Source organism: Camelus dromedarius, chromosome 11 (genome assembly GCF_036321535.1).
Source record: "Camelus dromedarius isolate mCamDro1 chromosome 11, mCamDro1.pat, whole genome shotgun sequence".
Taxonomy (NCBI): Eukaryota; Metazoa; Chordata; class Mammalia; order Artiodactyla; family Camelidae; genus Camelus; species Camelus dromedarius.
In genome coordinates this window covers 44,571,737-44,590,970 of record NC_087446.1, presented here as the reverse complement: position 1 = coordinate 44,590,970, position 19,234 = coordinate 44,571,737, and the positions used below count along the sequence as shown (strand labels likewise).

General features: G+C 45.1%; 1 protein-coding gene across 4 annotated transcripts in view; it reads left to right on the top strand.

Annotated features, from left to right (window-relative positions):
- Positions 1-19,234, top strand: part of RASSF3 (Ras association domain family member 3) — a 114,698-nt gene that overhangs the window by 87,090 nt on the left and 8,374 nt on the right. For 2 of the 4 annotated variants that reach the window (XM_064491741.1, XM_010980287.3), the window contains exon 2: positions 17,704-17,811. The exons of 1 other annotated variant lie outside the window; for it this stretch is intronic. In XM_064491741.1, coding sequence (XP_064347811.1) covers positions 17,803-17,811 — 9 coding nt within the window. In that variant the 5' untranslated portion in view covers positions 17,704-17,802. Of the gene's footprint in view, positions 1-16,179; positions 16,216-17,703; positions 17,812-19,234 lie in introns of those variants that run through there. One more of the 4 variants, XM_064491737.1, reaches the window with a different exon arrangement.

Below are 19,234 nucleotides of genomic sequence, written 5' to 3'. Positions count from 1 at the left end.
GTCTGGGGGCTAAGTGTTCATGGTCATCAAGGAGTTAACATCTTCCATTTGGTGGGGTTTTAGCATCTGTAAAACAATGCAGGAAGTGTGCATCAGATACCATTATCTGGGTACTTCAGAGAGAAATGAGAGCAGAGGAGATGGGGGAGGGTCTGTCCCGGGAAGGCTCCATCAGGTCCTGCTTGGTTCCACGAAGACTGAGGAGTTTGTATTGGCCTGTATCTTGAGAAAACTGCTCCCAACCCTGGCTTGGTGCTGTTAGCTGTGAGGGACAAATACAACTTCACATTTTGTAAGTAAAGCTAATAGTCTGTTGTTGATCTAATTTCTTGACTTTTAGGGCATAGTGTACAAATATATATGCATTTTAAAAATAAATGGTGACACTTTTCATTTGTTTTTCTTCGTAAGAGCAGGGGAATTTCTTTTTAAAACAGATTTCCCCCAATGACTAAAATAATACACACTCAAGGCAGAAAACTTGGAAATTAGAAAAAAATGGAGAAGTTTCTGGAAAATCTCTTCCTTTCAGGGAAACTGTTGGTTTTGTTTTGAGCAAAATTCATTCCTGCTGATTTTCCTTTGTCTCATCCTAGCAGTTCTTTCTGGTTTGGAAATCTGGCTTGTGGAGGGCTTGTCAAGGACATGGCTCTCCTTCCCTGCCTCCTCTCTGGACTCTTGAATTTGGAGGACTTGGGAGGCAGTCACCTGGCCTTCTCACCCTGTCAGCTTCCTGTCTTTGAATTTGTTAAACATTGAATTCCATGGTCTGGTTAATGGAACATCTCGGAGCCCCTGACTCATGAATGTGTGTCCCTAGGGCTTGTGTCTAAGTTTGGGGTTTGACAGTCAGAATGATCTTATAGAGGGAAGGAGCTCTCATGTGGGAAGTGTTGGGTCCAGATTCTGGCCCCAGTACTCATTTGAACTGTAGCGGTGACAAGTTCAACTCAGCTTGTTCATGTGTGAGTGGTGTTGACTGAAGGGAAAAAAAAAAAAAGCACAACCTAAAAGTTGAGAATTATGTTTTATTTGGCGGACACAAAGAGGACTTAAGCCCAGGAGACAGCCTCTTAGATAGCTCTGAGGGACTGTTTCAAAGAGGTAAGGGAGGAGCCAGGATATATAGGCGTTTTTTCCAAAAAATAAATAAAAATTAAAAACCAAAAAAACAAGAAGCAAAAAACAAAAAACAAAGAACAAACAACCCCCCCCCCAAATGAGATAGCGGAAACATCAAAAGATCAACGTTAATTAAAGAAAGCCAGACATCTCAAGTTAATGAATTAAGTGCTTTTCTCTGTAGGGAAGATGCAAGAGCCTGGGCTTATTGAAATCATTCCTTTGATAAGCACCTTGAATATTAGTGCCAGTATCCTGTTTTTCTCCATCCTGAATCCCCTCAGGGTGCACAGTTGGGGGCAGCTGCAGTGGCTGATGGCTTGATGGCTGCAACATCCTCTGTGTCCTGATACAGCAGGAGACATTCTTTGTCCATGGTGGCAACTCTTAGATAAAACATCTGCTTTATCTGGTACCTAGCAGATTCTCAGAAAGAATCCTTTCCGTGAACTTCATGCCCACCAAAACCAGTTTGTTTCTTCCGTTAAGCAGTGTTTACTGAGCACCACCTGGGTACCAGGCCTTGCTTGAGGTACCGGACCCCAGAATAGAAAAATCCCTACCTTCAGGGAGCTTGGATTCTTGTGGGGGAGGCAGTAATAAACAAGGTAGCTAAATATATGATATATTAAATAATGGTAAGTGCTAGAGAGAAAAGAGTAGAGCGTGGAAGAGGAGATACGGGGGGTGTGTGTACTGAGGGAGAAGGAACATTGAGTTATTTAACCTGTGATGTAGCTGCATGTTGTCTCCATGTGTAATGGGTCTTTATGCTCCAGCTGGAGGCCACAATTTACCCCTGTTGAATATAACTTCCTTGCTGTCCCTGGCATGGTGTTTGAGGAGGAGGTGGGTTCTGGATCTTGCCTGGCTGGGAATGAGGGCTCGGCAACAAGGTAGGGTTGGTAGGGTTTGACAGGTGTGTGTGTGTGTGTGTGTGTGGTCTTTGGATATCCATGGAGAGTGCTTAGAATAGTGTCAAGCATTCAGGAAATTTTTGCTTTTATATGTTAACACTGTATTATGTCCTCTGTTATAAAACTCAAGGCTTTAAATAGAACCCAGACAGGCCACTTTCTTGGAAAAAGTGCCCAGTACTGGAAGCAATAATTACATAAGAGCCAAATTTGGAGCACAGATGTAATGTTGAATCCCCCACCCCCATCTTTCCCACACTGGTACTTCTCTTTTCAAATCTCCCATCTTCTCTCCTCCTCCCCCTCTTTCACCCCCTGGGGCCATTTTGGAGAAACAGGTTTTAAGGCAGGAACCACAGTTAATGTATATGACAAAGGCCCCTTGTGAGATTATCTACTGAATCAATAGGCAAAAGGAAGAAACTGTTCTCAAAGAATAATCACATTTCTAAAATGTACATGGATAAAGGGAAGAGGATGAAAAATCCAACAAAGATGTGCTTGCTGACTGATGGGGGGAAAAAGTACAGTGCTTTCCTAAACCCTAGCCATATCTTATTTAGTGACCAAATTTGGGTTTTGGAAAATATAGAAATCCATTCAGGAATGCAAGCTTATTCTATGTGATTTATACCTGCACTTTCTCATTACTTCTCAGTGGTGCTCTTAAATTTAAGGAAAAGGATCATTTCTGATATTAAACTTCAGAAATGTTATTGAAGACTTCTGCTAATTATTTCAGTTTTCTATGCAGTGAAGTATTGTGGAGAGTTTTAGAATTTACATGGCTCTGGGTTAGAATGTCAGATAACTTATAATGATGGCTGACTACCATCATCATTATTATTACTATTAGTAAACTTGGTGTTATTAATAACACTAAGTGAAAATATAACATTAATAATTAATGTTTGAGGGGAGGGTATAGCTCAGTGGTAAAACACATGCCTAGCATGCATGAGATCCTGGGTTCAATCTCTAGTACCACCATCAAATAAATAAATAAATAAGTAAGTAAACCTAATTACCTCCCCCTGCAAAAAAAAAAAAAAAAACCCATTAAATAAATTTTTTTAAATAAAAAAAATAAACATTAAAAAAAGAATTAAAACTTAAAAAAATATTTATAGCTAAGGCATGGATGTAATCTAAATGTCTTTCGACAGATAATTAGAAGTTGTGGTATGTATATATACAATGGAATACTACTTAGCTATAGAAAAGAATAAAATTATGCCATTTGCAGCAACATGAATGGACCTAGAGATTATCATACTAAGCAAAGTGAGTCAAAGACAAATATGATATCACTTATATGTGGAATCTGAGAAATGACACAAATGAACTTATTTACAAAACAGAAACAGATTCACAGACATAGAAAACAAACTCATGGTTACCAAAGGGGAAAGGGGAGGGGGAGATAAATTAGGAGTTTGAAATTAGCAGACACAAACTATTTTATACGGGATAAATAAACAACAAGGTCCTACTGTATAGCACAGGGAACTATACTCAGTAACACATAATAACCTATAATGGAAAAGAATATGCATATGTGTAACTGGATCACTGTCCTGAATACTGGAAATTAACACGACATTGTAAATCAGCTATACTTCAGTTTAAAAAAAGGAATGTGTACCAACTGGGCAATCGGATGAGGTCTCTCAAAGTTAATATTAAGAATTAACTTAATGGAAAAGATTCTGAAGAGAAGAAAATATAGATGTATGTATATGTGTAACTGAAACACTTTGCTGTACATCTGAAACTAACACAACATTGTAAATCTACTATACTTCAAAAAAACAAAAAACAAACCAAAAAAACCCCCAAACTATAAAACTTTCTGACAGAAGCCAAATCAATCAGGTTAAATTATAGCATCTATGTTGTGCCAAACACTCACACACATCAATCCATTTAATCATCACAACAACCCAGTGAGATGATAATTACTTCACGTGTAAGAAGACACTGTGAAATCACTATAATTTCTCTGCGTGTTCACTCAAATGCCTTCATTCAGAGAGAGAAATAAGCACAGATACAAGGTGTGGGTGGTGTGATGCTGCATTCTAGAACTGTAAGATTTTCATTTCCAGGTAATGGAGTTTTGGGTGTATCAGAAGTTCTCAATTGCTAGGTGTAATGACGGGCAGCCTGCTGCTTCCCTTCAAGTTCCCAGCTGCCTGGGGAGCCTCTGCACCAGGAATCCCGGGGGAAGAGAGAAAGAGAAATCATGACTGTCTCAGCCTGGTCACCAGATACCCCATCTGGGCAGGCCTATCCATGGGGATTTTCCAACCTGTTTCCCTCCCTGCAAAATAGAGATTACAGGCTGGACTCTTCATTCCTTTGGGAACTGAGAATAATCAGTTTATCCAGTTTATTTCCCAGGTCGACAGATCAATTTAGGAGAAAGCAAAGTTAGAAACTTCCTGGGAGTTTTGCGGAAGACTCTGCAAAAACACCAGACCTTTAGGATTCCATTCAGTCGGCATGCACAGGGCCCAGTATCGTGGGCATGAAACATAACGGTGGTTCCGTATTGTATCCATAGGCGGACTGGGCTTCTGCCCTACAGAAGGCTGAAGTGCTTCACACGCTGCCCTGTACTAGTGACCTCCTATGACTTTTCAACTCAGTTGTTCTCTTGATCAACAAAAGAAATCTTTTTTTATTTTTTAACGGGATGCAATTTATTTAAATGGAGGTACTGGGGATTGAACTGAGGACCTTATGCATACTAAGCATGTGCTTGCTTTACCACTGAGCTATTTCCCTCCCCCCAAAAAGTGATCTTTTAAGGTAAATAACATTTTTCTTTCCTTACTTTCTAAATCTCTTAATCTCACTAAGCCTCAGTTTTTTTGTCAGCAAAATGAACATGATATAAATACCTGCCCTCAGGTGGCCATTGTTCATTGTAACCAAGGTAACAGATTTTTCTCCTGGATTCTAGAGGTCATTTGGTATGAGTAGAGAGGGCAAGGTTTTGGAGTTGGCCAGGCTTCCCGTTCACGTGCTACCTCGGTTCACACATCTGTACAGTGGGGTTAAGCTTTCTACCGCAAGTGTTCTTGAAGGTTACCTGAGGTCTGACCTTTGTTTAATAACCTGGGCCAGGATTCCGTTTCCTTAGATCGGTATTGCACCCTTCACCCTGAAAGCCTTGGGTGTTTACCAGTCCCCCAGTTCTTTCTTTTTCAATCCTGGCTCAGAGCCTCGGAAGACTTGGTGGTTGGGGGATGGTTCTCAGCAGAGGGGGACTTGGAATTTGACTGTTTTAATTTTGATTTTTTTTTTTTTAGGAAAATTATTCTTAAGGAAGTAAAGTCCTAAACTGAAAGAATTTTAACTTGTCACACACACCCTAGAAAAACTTGCATCACACCTGGAATTGATTTTGTGGTCAGGAGTTGAAAGTGGCCTCTTTTAACCTTGGGGGAACAAATGCCTTTCAAACCTCAATATTCTGCTTTCTTTTCTAGGACATTCTTTAAGCAGCTGTTTGAAAAGTTTTATTTTGTTATGCGTTTCATAAAGTCCTCACTTTATGAAAAAGTTCCAGGTGAAGAGGGGTAATTAGTGGCTTCAGTGAGGGGGTGAAGCACTGGCACATTCGTGCAAGGGATCTGGCGCAGAACTTGTACGTTGTGGTGCCATGCCGTCCCTGTCTTCGCCTTTCCTTAGGTGTTCTAGATGAAACAGGTCCCCCCGCCCCCCACTGTTGTTTCGGTGATGACACACGGGGGACAAGGATGCAGCTCTAAGCAGGCGAGTATCCTTTGTTGGATACTGTGGGTTGACCCTCCACTTTCCGTGTCTGCTGCTTGCTTCCTGTCCAGATTGTTGGTGAAGCACGCACAGCTTGATCTGCATGTTTGTTTCAGGCCCCTAATACGTTCATTGAAGTAAATTCTGTTTCTCTTCTTCCTTCCACGTCAAATCAGTCTTTCTAGTCCACACTTCCCAGCTGAGCTACCCCTCTCCCTGCGTCCCCCTCCCGGCCCCAGGGTGTGGGGCGGTGGGGTGGCCAGGTCACTGACCCCTAGCCTGGAGGAAAGGTGGGGCGGGAGGGCGCTTCCTCCAGGCCTTGGACTTCCTGTGCAGCCTGGAGGGAAACGGAGCTGGAGGGTGTGTGAACCCTCAGGTCATACAAGCCACACAGACATTCCTGCACAGGGAAGAAAATTTAAACCATTGCGCCCTCCCCCCCAATTAATGGCAATTCAGTTTCCAGGGCAACTGGAATGTAGCTTTTATTTATAAATTGATCAACTGTAGGGTGATGTTAAAAAAGCTACTTTTCCTTTTGTCAGTCCTTAGCAATAGCAGGTTGTTTTTTTTTTTTTTTTTTTTAAATAGCGGGAGCAGCTGTCTTCATTTTCCAGACTGCAGTGGCCTGTTTTCACCTGGGAGACCTCTGGTTTGCGCTCTCTGGCAATTCCATACGTTGACCTTTGCACGTGCATTTGGCTGCAGGTGCCAGCTTTGGCACCTTGATGCCTCTGCTCTCAGCGTTGGAGTTGTTTATCTGGGGGTGGCCCGCCCTGCGAGGGCAGTCGGCACATCAAAGCGTGTTCAGTTATTCTAGCAGTGTGCTAAACTGCTTGTGTTTACTTTTGTTTCCAAGGCTGTCGTTTAATTTTATTTTTTTAATACATGAAAGTCTTTTTTCTCTCACTAGGTTTTACTCCCCGCTTTGCCCCCTTCCCCATGAACAGTCACACAGACTAGAGAAGTTTTTGAAAGTCTTTGTCGAAGTTTCGTACAGAAAGAGAGGGTTAAAAAAAAAAAGCCCCAAATCTCACCAATCAGGCATAAACTCTCTTAACATTTTGGAACCCCTCCTTCTACTTTTCAGGTACATAGTTTGTTATACTGGATGTACAGTTTCCCCTCTGATTTTTTTTTTCATTAAAAACTGTAGGTTTCATGTTAATAGATCCTCAGTACACAGACCCAAGGCTACCCCCACCCCACCTCACCACCAGCCGCCCTCGTCCCAGTTTCTTCCCTCCTCCTTTCTTGGCTGACTTGGCCTTGAGTCAGACAGACCTGCTGTGAACCTCACTTAGCTCCTGCACTAGCTAACTGCATGTCCTCGGGCACCTGCATTCTTCTAAGCCTCCATTTTCCTATTTGCAGAACAGGGACCAGGGTGATCCCCAATTACAAGTTATTAGAATTCTGAGTCGGGCTGTGAAGGGTGCGGCGTGGGGTGTGGAGCAGGGGTGATGCGGCTGCCGCCGCCCTCCTGCCCACAGCCCCTTCCAGGATTTGGCTTGGCTGGTTCTGCTTGTCTGGTTTTGGAAGAAGAACCAGAAAGGAAAGGGAAGCAGAATGGGGGAGGTGTTCCAAGAAGCCTCCCTCCCCCTGCCCCCGGCTTCTAGGTATAAAGTTCTCGAGCGTTTGCTTAGGACACTGCCTGAACCCTCCAGGGCCGGACGTCGGGTGGGATCAGCCCTGGCCAGTTCAGTGAGGTGGGAGAGGTGGGCCGGGGGCGCCAGGCCCGTGGGCGATCTCCTTGCAGGGGGGTCTGCCTCCCTAGTCTCTCCTCTTCTGGTCTGCCTTTGGGTGGCCCCCACCCGACTCCCCCCAAGCCTCTGGCATTCTCCTGATGACCTGCGTGTTTCTCACCCCATCTGCGCCTAAGCAGGAGGGCAAGAAAGGATTTCTGTGGAAAGGAGTCTCTTTACACACTGCTGATGTGAGGCTCTCCAAGGTACTAATCCACCTGATTTGTACATGAATTGCTCTGACTTAGCCTTTAATTACTCCAGGGGACTTTCACCTCCTTGGTAGGTAGGAGAAAGGCCATTCCTCCGATAAAACCAATAAAACCGGACTCGGTGGCGCTGAATATGGAAATGGTTCTTCTTTGCCCATTTTCTGCAAGATCACTGTCCTTCTGAGAGTGGAGGGCCATGGAGGGGTGTCTTTCTTTTTCTTCATGTATTGCCCGTGAAGAATGAGTCCCGTGCACTTGGTACTTCAGCCATGCCGTTTAAGGACTGTGAACAGACTTAGTCAAAAAAGCCACCTTGAGTGTGGTGGATGGCAGAGGAGAGGAGAATTCAGGAAGAGGCGGTGGGTTGAATTTTATGAGAGCAAGAATGAGATGAAACAGCTTAATGCCTCATGGCCCCGTTCAGACTCCCAAGTTTGTCTCTTAAAAAAAAAAAAAAACCTTTCAAGGTCTGGTCTTGTGGCTTGGAAGGATTGCCGATTCTCTCCCTACTCCTGTGGTGCCATCTCTGCACCTCAGATGGTACGAGAGCCATGTCTGCAAATGTGTTTGGACCTGTGCATTAGTAAGCCTGCACTGAGCAAGAATCGAAGGTTTACAAAGCCAGGCCTTAAAAGAGCTGAATGTGACTGTCTCCCTGGACACTGTCAGCCTGAACAGGTTGCTGTCATCTACATTTTAAAACTCTGTGTTGCCTGAAGACAGAACCTAAGCTGCTTTGAATTTTTTTACTCCGCAGTGGCAACTTAGACTCTGTAGTACAGCTGGCAAGGAAGAAGACCCCAAGAACCTTTCGGATGAACTTGCTTCTGGTAGTTCTTCTTGGAGTGCTGGTCTACAGACATTTCTTTTTTTTTCTTGAGACTCTGCATCCTCTGTTCAAATGAGGTTTCAGCTCGAAAGGTGACAACATGTTTTGTTTGCAAGCCTGTGCCCTTCATTTTCAGATTCCTGCTGTCAGTGGAGTGGGAGCCTGCTGAGTTTCCCAGATGGGAAAACTGCCTCCTGCCTCCTGCTTCCGGTCTGGCTTCTCTCCAGACGAGCCTGCTTGTTTCCTTTCTCTGGAACCTCTCCTTGTGGCCAAAGGTTTCATCAAGGATGTGGTGGTCACCAGACCTGACCTCCACACTCTGACCTTTGTAATCGCCTCTAGTGTTGCTGGGCTCACCTCAATTAGGGGGACTGTGGCTTCCAGAGCTGTGACTGTAACTTCTGCCAAGGGGGGTGACGGCTACTGGGGGACCCAGAGAGCCTTGAGCAGTGACATATTTTAATCTAGAATTTAGGGTGGGCATCAAGTCACTGCTCGCCATTGTCACGTCAGTCTCTCTTTGCTCCTGGCTTCTCAGCCATCTCTTATGCTTATTTTTCCAGTTAATTCTCCTACTGCCCAGTGGACTGACTTTGTAAATACCTGATTAGGGTGGTGTTGTAGATGGTACTGAATCTTAGAAAACTTACTGCCAGGAAAAGGACCGTAATCCAGTGGTCTCTTAGTAATCAAGGAAACCAAGTCCTGGAGGCCACACCTTTCTTTGGAGACCTGAGAATCCACTGCCTCCTCCATTCTGACCTTGGAGAGGTGGGTGGGGGAAGGAGTGCTGGCTCACCTGAGGACACATTCTTTTTCTAATTATCAAAGCTGGTTAGCAGGATTTGGATGTGCTTGGCTCTGAGGCCTCTCATAATCTCTCCTTTCTTCCTTACCAGGCTCACCTAGAATTTAAAGAAGGTTAAGCCAGTTGTGAAATGTATCACCTTTCAGAAACGAATAGCATCTTAATCCACTCCCTTTGAAAACATGTCAGACTGGGATCTGTAAGCCTGGGTGTAATCTGGTACGCCCTGAGGTTGGGGCCTCCAGCTGGGGCACGCTGGGGAGACTGGTCCAACTCCAAGTTTGTTTTCTGGCTCCAAACAAACGAGTGGCTGTTTGACGATTGGCACGAGACCCGGTTTTAAAAGCACAGCCATATAGGGTATGGCAGGCTGGTAACCAGGGGGTTTAACGAGTGAGGTCATGGAAGGCCCAGATGAAACGTTTAATGTGTATCACAAGTGCAATTAATCTTATTAACGTGCTGGGCCCAGGCCTGCTCTCCCTGCCCCGGCAATGTGGGGATACTGGAGGGGCCCCTTTGAAGGACTCTGTTCTTTGATGCTACAGATGGGTAACAGAAGTGTATCACACTGGGTATCTGGTATCATAAAGGCCTTTTGTGTGCCCGTGCTGATGCATTCTGCTCTGAGAAGCAAACAGAAAAACTTGATGCAGATTGATAAGAGATACAAAAGAGGATGGATTGCAAATGCAGTTTGATAGCTGTGGACTCTGGGATCAGACTGAATCATGGCAAAGGAAGGGAGTCCCCTCGGTGCCCAGTGTGCTGCTCAGTCCAGCACAGTATTCCAGGAGTAAGATTTAGAAACACAGGAAACAAACACTGGAGAAGGTGCCGAGATGCTGAACCTGAACTGATAGGTTAGCTTAGGGGTTCCGAGGAGAGAGAGGTGAGCGAGGGCTGCTGTGGTGAGGATGGCTTCCTGGGTGGGGTGGCCTCAAGTAGGAGGGTCACAAGGTGAGGGGGCAGGGTCGGGGAGCACAGGATGCTCCTGTGGGAGAGATCAGCGGGCCCAGTGTATGGTAGGGGAAAGGCTGGAAGAATTTAAAAGCAAGGGGTGGCACACTTTGCCTCTTTCACAGTGCGTGGAAGAGAAGACCAGTGCAGGATCGCATCCTTATAAGGCTGCTGCCCGGTTGTTTTTCAGCCCATTTTTTTTAGCAGTCCTCTAAAATCCCAGCTAGACTCCCTCCTGCCGTTCTCTCTGTTGTGTAACAAGTAGCCTTGGGGACAAAGAGGTTTAAAATTGTGAGTTCAACAGATGTGGTTTGGGTGTGCTAGGATCCTCTAATGAATACGGAATCCACTCGCTACGTGAATAATTGATAAGAGAAAAGAATTATCTGTTCCTGTGTAATGTACCCATTTGCTCATAATTAATGAAGGTCACACTTGAACCACTATTAAAAGTCTGTTCTTTCCAAGTTTCCTTGTTGTGTGCTTATGCGGGTCTGTCACCTGCAGGACTTCTCAGAGCCTTTAATGTTTGAAAGTGCATTGGGAATCTGTGAGGGTGGGTAGTGGAGGAGGAGGGGGATGACCCTTTCTGTCCACAGGGCACCTTGGAGGCTGAGCGGTTTGTGGGGCGCGTGCTGCTTGGCAGTGCTGTGTGCTCTGCCCGGGCCCTCTTACTGCCCTCTGTTTGTCCATTTACTTTTCCTGCCCATAAGATAACAGCATCTCTCGAACCAAGGAGGGTGAAGGGGCTGTTACATCCCCCCTTCCTTTTTCCTTGCTCTGGGAAACAGGAACAGCAAATGTCTTTGATGGCTGTACAGAAAGGTTGCCTACAAGCTAAATTTGGGCAGGATGAGTCCCTGAGTCCTCATATAAATGGAAATGGAGCCCCAGTTCTATCTCCTGCCATTAAAAAAAAAAAAAAATCTTCCCATGTGGCAGGGGGAACAACCGGAGAGTGGCCGGGATGAATCAGCATGCCTTGGCCGGACACCAGGATAAGCATGTGTCTCTAGACGTGGCACCCAGCCGACTGTCAACCCTGGTGCCATGAGAACACAGCAGCAAGCAGCACATCGTGCTTTTAAGGTCAAGGACAGCAGCGCCGAACATCCCAGAAACAGGAGTTCTGGTTCTTTCCTTCAGGAGGAAGGTCTTCCTTGCTCCAGAGCAGTTGTCGTTTTACTTTAGCTTAGCATTCTGCTGTGCTTTCTGGCAGGTTTTCCTTCCTTTTTGTTCATTTTCACCTGCGCGCATTCCAGGCCAGTACCGCTCACTGTCCAGTAGAGTCCTACAAGCTGCATGTGGCTATTTGCATGATTTAAAATTAAATAAAACTTAGAACTCTGTTCCTCATTTCAAATTCTCAGATGCCACGTGCGGCTGGTGGCTACTCTTTTTCGGACAGTACAGATACAGAATGTTTCCATCCTTGCAGATAATGCTGTTGGATAGCGCTGATGTGTATCAGCCATGCTGATCCTCATTTGGGGAAACTTTCTGGATGCCCTCAGCGCCTCTACCTATTTTAATGTCTTAGGGGTCGCAGTACCACAAGTGAGGAACGTCTGAGAGACATGGGCTGTAAATACGAAGCTGGCCCCGGTGGCCCTTCCTACACGCATTCATTGGGGCAAAGCAATACATGCTCTCAGCCTAAAAGATCTCGGGGCTCTGTGGGTTTAGCTCAGTGTGACAGCCCTTCCTGTATTCATCACAAGGTTTTCACTTTGCACACCTAAAAGGTATCTCAGGACAGTGTTTCCCTGCTCATCACACTTTAAAATCTAGTTCAGGAGCCTCTAACCCAACTTGTTGAAAATTTCTCTCGAGCCCTCCCAGTGGCTTGCTCGCTTGCTCCTGGAATCACCGCTTCCTACTGTGCTTATGCGCAAGGCTGCTTTGATTTGCTGGTTGATCTCTCCCTGATTTTGTAGAAAGATCTCTCCCAGACAAGATTTTTCTCTTTTGTTTGGGTCCATGATACTTTATTTGATGTCTTTGCTGGAACAGAGGCTGGAAGGAAGACGTGTGAAGGAGTCATTATCTAGACTCCCTTCTGCTCGAGCTATCCCTGGATTCCATTTGCAAGGGAAGTGTGGTCTTAGGATGAAGGGGGCTTGGTGTTTTATTCCGCACACAGTATAAGGCTGGTGCTTGTTCTGTCTATATTGCACCAGGTACCCCAGTCTGTCTGGGACATCAGTAGGTGACTGCCTGTTTCTGCAACTGGAGAGGAGATGGAAAGTAGGAATCCCTGAGTTTGGAATTGAGCCTCACTTAGAGAAGGCACCTGTTGACTTGGCAAGTTTACCCTTCTCAACTGACACAGGCTGGACCTCAAACTGGCCAGGAGTCAGAGCAGCTGAGTGTCTGTCGTGCTCCTGTCATGGGCACGGTGCATGTATTGTCCCTGACTTAATTGGGGTATCTATGCCATTTGCATTTTTAAAAAAAGGGTCAGTAGTTTTTTTCTTAAGAGATATGTGATGCAAACAAAACACCCCACACAGGCAAGGGGGTGGGGCTGGAAGTAAGACAAACTTGATTAGGCTATGAGCCAAGAAAGGGCAGAAAGGCAGGGACCACACGGTCTCTCCCAGCTTTAAGTGCTTGGTACAGAGCCAGGCCCCAATAGGCACTCAATAAATAGTTGTTGAGTAATAGGTTGTATTATATTTTCAAACAGTTGTATAAAGTATATTGCTTGCACATTTTAAAGAGATGAAAGCTGACTCAGAGAGGTTAAGTAATTTGCCTTGGTCACACAGCTAGGACATGGCAGAGCTGTGATTCAGACCTAAGTATGCCTAAGCCATGGACCACACGCCTTCACTAGGCTCATATAGAGGGAGTGGTAGGGCCAGATTCATCGTGCCTCTCCCCCTCTCTCTTTCTCTTCCCCCTTTCCCCCATGTAGTTACTCTCAGATGTTTTATGTTTGTTTGCTTTTTTATTGTTATATTTTTAACTTAAAAATATTTTATGCTGTGCACCTTAAACTTATATAGTGCTGTCTGTCAATTATATTAATAAAACTGGAAGAAAACTCTAATTTTGGTACAATTTCAGAATTACAGGAGAAAAGTTAGCAAGAAGGGCATAAACAGTGTTCAGACCCTTTGCCCAGGGGTGTGTGTGTGTGTGTGTGTGTGTGTGTGTGTGTGTGTGTGTGTGTGTGTGTTCTTAGACAGTCTTGCTTCATGAGCCCGGGGTGGGGCCACACTGCCTGGGATTCCTGTGTGTCTGGGAGGTAGGGCGTGTCCCTTATGAAAGTTCACCCGGTGTAAAAACAGCGATGTGACCCCACCCAGGAACTGGGGCAAACCCCAGCGCAGCCCTCCAGGGCTTGCTAGATGTAAACACGAGAGAAGTGTCTTGGGTTTATAATTCTGCAGTGAAGAACTCTCCCTCTGAGAAATTGGAGGGTTTGGGGACTATAAGAGAAAAGTGGCTTGTAAAAAAGATGGCTTGTAACTTCCCAAACAGACGCTCTCAGGCATGATGGCATCATACCCTCCCCGGCTGCCAAGAACAATAACGGCTGCGTTCACAGACGCCTGGGTTCGCAGACGCCAGCACCCAGGCCGTTTCCTCTGCTCGCCATGCAATTAAACATGGATGTTTGTGCTTCGCTGTATCGGTTCCACGCCCACTGCACGCGTTTTTTTTCTTTTTTAAACCCTCTCCTTCTTGTTTTCACCTTAGTGCTGTTTTGTCCCTGCTCTGTCCCTCTGGGTCACATCCTGCTAAGACAGCCGTGTTCTCAAAGGCGTTGTGTTTGGAGGGCAGGCGGGAGGGGACTCTCTTCTAAAGGGGTAAACAGTCTGGAAGTTTTCCAAATCAGGAGGCTTTCCCCGGATCTTGACACTGTCCTCCATTCCAGGGCCTGAGCTTTCCCTCTCCTGCCAGCTCCTTCCATCGGAGCAAGCGTGGTTGGTAATCATCTTGGAAGCCTCCTTTCTTTGACAGTCCTCACCCTCACTTGACCTGTGCTGGACAGAAAGTGCCGGGAGGGTAGAGGTGGTGGCTGACGTCCCCACTTGGGCAAGGCAGGGCCCACAGCTTCTGATCAGCAAATATTTGCTGAATGAATAGGCCTCGGTGTACAGTTGCTACAATTACAGTTGACTTAAAAATAGGAGATCACAGAAAAGAGTGTAGATCTTAAAGGTTCTCATCACAAGGGAAAGAAAAGTTAACCATGTGTGGGGATGAATGTTAGCTAATCTTACTATGCTGAGTGTTTTTATACACATAAAATCATTATGTTGTACAGTTGAAACAAATACAATGTTCTATGTCAATTATCTCAATGCATTGGTGGTCATTTTCTAATGTATGAAAATATTGAATCACTATTCTGTACACCTGAAACTAATATAATATTGTTTTGATTATATTTCCGTTAAAAAAATACAGGATCACAGCCCTTTAGGTTTTAGCTGCTTCTCTGGGATTTGCTTTCCAGTTCATTTTGTATTAATGAGATTTTTTAGCTTTGGAAGGGATCTTGGAGACCTCTGGGTCCAACTCTTTTCTGTTATTGCTTCCTACCGTTTCCTGGGTTTTTAATCTCTGAGAAGGCGGGAGAGCTGTTACACACGCACGTCTGAGTCATCATGTGGACGACCCAGGGCGAGTCTCTGTTCCCTGACTGGCTTGCTCCTTTGACTTTCCTCAAGATCCTGGGAATGCTAACATGAGGGGGTCTCAGGGTGGGTGAGAAGTCCAGCAGCATCACCAAGACATGTGATTAAGGACTGACCAAAATGACTTGACCACGCTGCTCCTTGCTCAAAATCGCTCCCCTCGCCCCTCCTCCTTCCCCCTTAGACTCCTCCTTCTTCCTTAAGCGGTAACCCCTAGGGCTACAATATTCGCGCAGTTCGCTGTTTTGTATGTTTTTAATGGTGAGCCTTTGGTTTCCTCCATTGCTTGAATGGAACCACCTTGTCCCATTGGTCACACCAGTGGAAGCCAACTCTGCAAACAGACCCTATCAGGCCAGGGGAGATGTCTACTCCAGTCCCTTTATTTGATAGGAAGTGAGGGTTCAGACAGGGAGGTTCGTAGCCCAGTGCACGGGGTTAGCTGGCCATAGACCCGGGCTGGACCAGGGCACTTTCCACAGCATCCTTTGCCCTGCCAGCATCACACCCCACACCCATGAAACGGAAAATCTCTTACTGTATACTTTTTAGGATATGCTTTGAAGAGTCCTCAGACAGTTCAAAGTGAAAAATGAATGTTGAAAAAAGACCGTCTGACTTTCTACCTCAGCTGTGGCCTGTAGCGGCTGAGTGTGGACTGGAAGGAGCAGGGCAAGCAGAGAGATAGGAGACATGTTTTAAGTTTCCTCGGAAATAGTCATTGAAGCTTCTACAAAAGCTTATTTTTATCTACAGGTTTTTTTCCCCCCTCCTAACCAGTGATACCAAAAATAAGAGTGCTTTGGGGTTTTACATGGGCAGATGGAAGGCTCCCAAGGGACTTGGAGGCCTGTTCCTGCAACTGGGCAGTGACCATGCTGTCCTGTGCTGCTGCTACCCCAGTGCCACCCACCACTGACCCCTCAGCCCTCACGGGGACAGTGTTGGAATCCAAAAGTTACCGAGATGACTTGTAGTCAGCACACACCTCTGGGAGTCTACAGTTAAGGGACTTGAGACCTGAGTGGATCTAGAGCCACTGTATACCTTTAAAGTGTTCCTGCAAGTCCTGCTGTGGCCGTTCCGTGTGCATCTCTAACCCCAGCTCACAGCAGAAGGTGGGGCAGATGCCTGCTTGGAGAACATCCAGCTGTGAGGATGGAGCGATGCCTCTGGCTGGAGAAGAGGTACCTTTTAAAGGTTGGGGAGTGAATCATCCAATCTTGTTCTTCCTCTTTTTTTTTCTTTTTTGTTTGTTGTTTTAAAACGGTAGTTTCTTTTATTTTAAAAAAAAAACTTTTTAAAAATAGAAGTACTGGTTATTGAACCCAGGACCTTGTGCATGTTAAGCATGTGCTCTGTCTGAGCTATTACCCTCTCTTTTCCTCTCTGTCTTGAAGATTGTTAGGACCCTTCATCTTTTCTGAGTTGCTACTCTGGTTTGAATCTGATTACGCAGCCTTTCTTTAAGTTTTCAAACACCCGGGCGGGAACGGTGGGGACCTATTTGATTTAGTGGAAACAACATAGGGGACCTGGATGGAAATTGAGCTTCTTTTCCTAACCAGTTGGGTTGTTTCTGGAAAAGGCACTTGACCTCAGTAAGTCTCAGTGTCCCTGTCTGTAACGTGGAGACGCTAAATGAGGACCCCTGTGAAAATACTTGGAAGTCTCAGAAAACCGTGGAGTACTTGGAGGTCCCAGTTGGAGTCACTGAGGTTGGTGGGAGGGAGGCTTCGGGACCAAGGTTTCAGGTGAGTTCCAGCATGTCTACAGAGCAGTGAAGTTTCTACTGGCAGGTTAATTTCCTTCCTAGAACTTGATCTCATCTGGAGTAAAGATGCCTGCTTGGTTGGGTTGTTGGAAGAAGTACAAGAAATACAAGTCAGGTGCCTGGTATGCCTGGCTTCATGGGGCCACAACACTGAAGAGTGGCCATCTGTGGTCACATAATAGTCACCGCATGATGTCACGCACTGGTTGAGCTCTTCAGACAAAACCAGTTAGTGAATTCTTCCCAGAGACGATAGGGTTCAACTAAAATCCTCCCCTCCAGAGTACGGGGAGGCAGGGATGGGGTTGGGGTTGAGAGTGGCTGGGTCCAGGAAGTCTGGCTACTTGTATCTTGACCTGAGTATTTGTTTGGAAAATTTAATTACCTTCTGGTAGTTGTGTAGAATTTGACAGGTCAGTGATCAGTGCCAGTTGAACAGTTAATAACTACCGTACTTTTTGCTGATAAAGATGGTAAAGCTATAAAGGCCATAACGTTCATAGGATTTGCTGAAGAGAAAAGACACGCTTTTGGTACGTGTCTTTTATTGTTTAAACTAGAAGCAGCGAATCTAGCGGGCATTCTTGGGGAATGATGTTTTTGCAGAAGTCAGTTTTTGCAAAATACTATTTAATGAAGTATTGCTTTTAGTCACTGACAAGTTAGTTTTATTTGATACATCCCTCAGGAGGGCTGGTCTGAAGGAACAGGGACCATAATTGGTGGATGAGCCTGGAGAGTTGGACAGTAAGGGGTGTGCATGCGTGTGTGTGTATGTGTGCGTGCGTGCGTGTAGGTAAAGTGCTCCACATTTCTTCCATGGAACGTAAAAAAAAAATGCTAGTTTATCCATGTTTTTTTCTGTGATTGCTCATGTGTGGCATGTCTTACTTTTCTTTAGGATGTGGAGAAAGAGAAGGAAACCCACAATTACCTCAGCAAAGAGGAAATCAAAGAGAAAGTTCACAAGTACAATTTAGCAGTCACAGACAAGCTGAAGATGACCTTGGTGAGCACGTATCATAATAATACTGTTCAGGTTGACACATGTTGAAAGATAGACATGAGATGTTGGTACTACGGTCTGTGTGTCTTAAAATCGCCAGGTCACACCTGCAGGTGTTTAATGATCAAGGTATGCAAGATCGGAACATGGGATATTTCTGCATCATTCAAATGAAAGCTGTGTTTTGAAGCAGCTTTATCTCAAAATGAGCCAACACTTATTAAAATTTTATTTTAAAAGATATTATGACACCCCCCTCTCCCCACCAAAGGATTTTTAGCATTGAGTGTAATCCTTGCCTGGTTAACGTATGGGCGGTAACTCAGATTCTAATGAGGCCCTAGATAAGTTTTATCTTGTGTAAATAAATTTGGAAGTGTCAGGAAAAGGATTTTGTGCCCATGGATTGGAACAGAATTGAGCTCAGATTTTTCTCAGCTGGTTGTGGGTGTGAGATGAAGTTTGTAATGTTCCGCTTCCGGCAGCGTTGGTTCAGGCTCCTGCAGCTTTGTGCCGATGGATGCCGTTTGAAGCTCGGTGGGGAGTGAGGGTGTAGGAGGGAGCAGCTTAGGCTGGGTGACAAGGAAAGGGGAGCTGACAACAGAGCTAGATGCACGTTCCTCTAAACTGCTCCGGCCTCACCCGTCCACTTGGTGACTTTCCTGGAGGCACCTGCCTTCCCTTGGTGCCAGCGCCCAGGGCGCTTGGACCCCTGCCTTGCAGTCTGTTGACTGTGAACTGACAGGGTTGAGCAAAGGATGGGGTGACCCAGTTAGAAGAGGCCCTCCTGAGTTCTGTGACCCTTGGGGAGGAGCTTTTAAATATAAGCCCTTGTGATGAAGGATCCCCCCCTTGTGGGGCTCCCCCACGAAGGGGAGACGGTGGCTGATCTCAAGATCATTCCTCATTATTTTGGCAGTCGTATTTCTCCTTTTTCAAACACAATTTTCATCAAAGTAGAAAAATGCCACATCCCACCCACTCTTGGGAGATTAAAACAGATGCAAGTTTCCATGTTGTTTCAAAGATAAAAAAATGTTAAGTGTTGTATAATTTTCACAAGAATGAATGAGTGAATTAGCATTATAAAGTGATCTTGTAGAAAGGAAGAAAAATAATGGATCATAAAGGAGGGTTTCATGTTCTCTGTTAACTGTGTTAACATTTATAGATGACACCTGATGATTCGTTTAAATAAAACAGTACATTTTTTTCTAAACATGCTAAAAGTAAAAAGTAAACAAGACCATTATGACGATCTTTAGCACTAAGAAATAATTCTACCACCAATTAAGACAAATGTTAAACTCATCAAACAGTGTGTTATTAAATATGCAGGGTTTTTGTATAAAAGTTATACCTCAATAAAGCTGTTAAAATACACGTATATATAGGAGACATCAGTACCACGTTACATCAAAAAAGA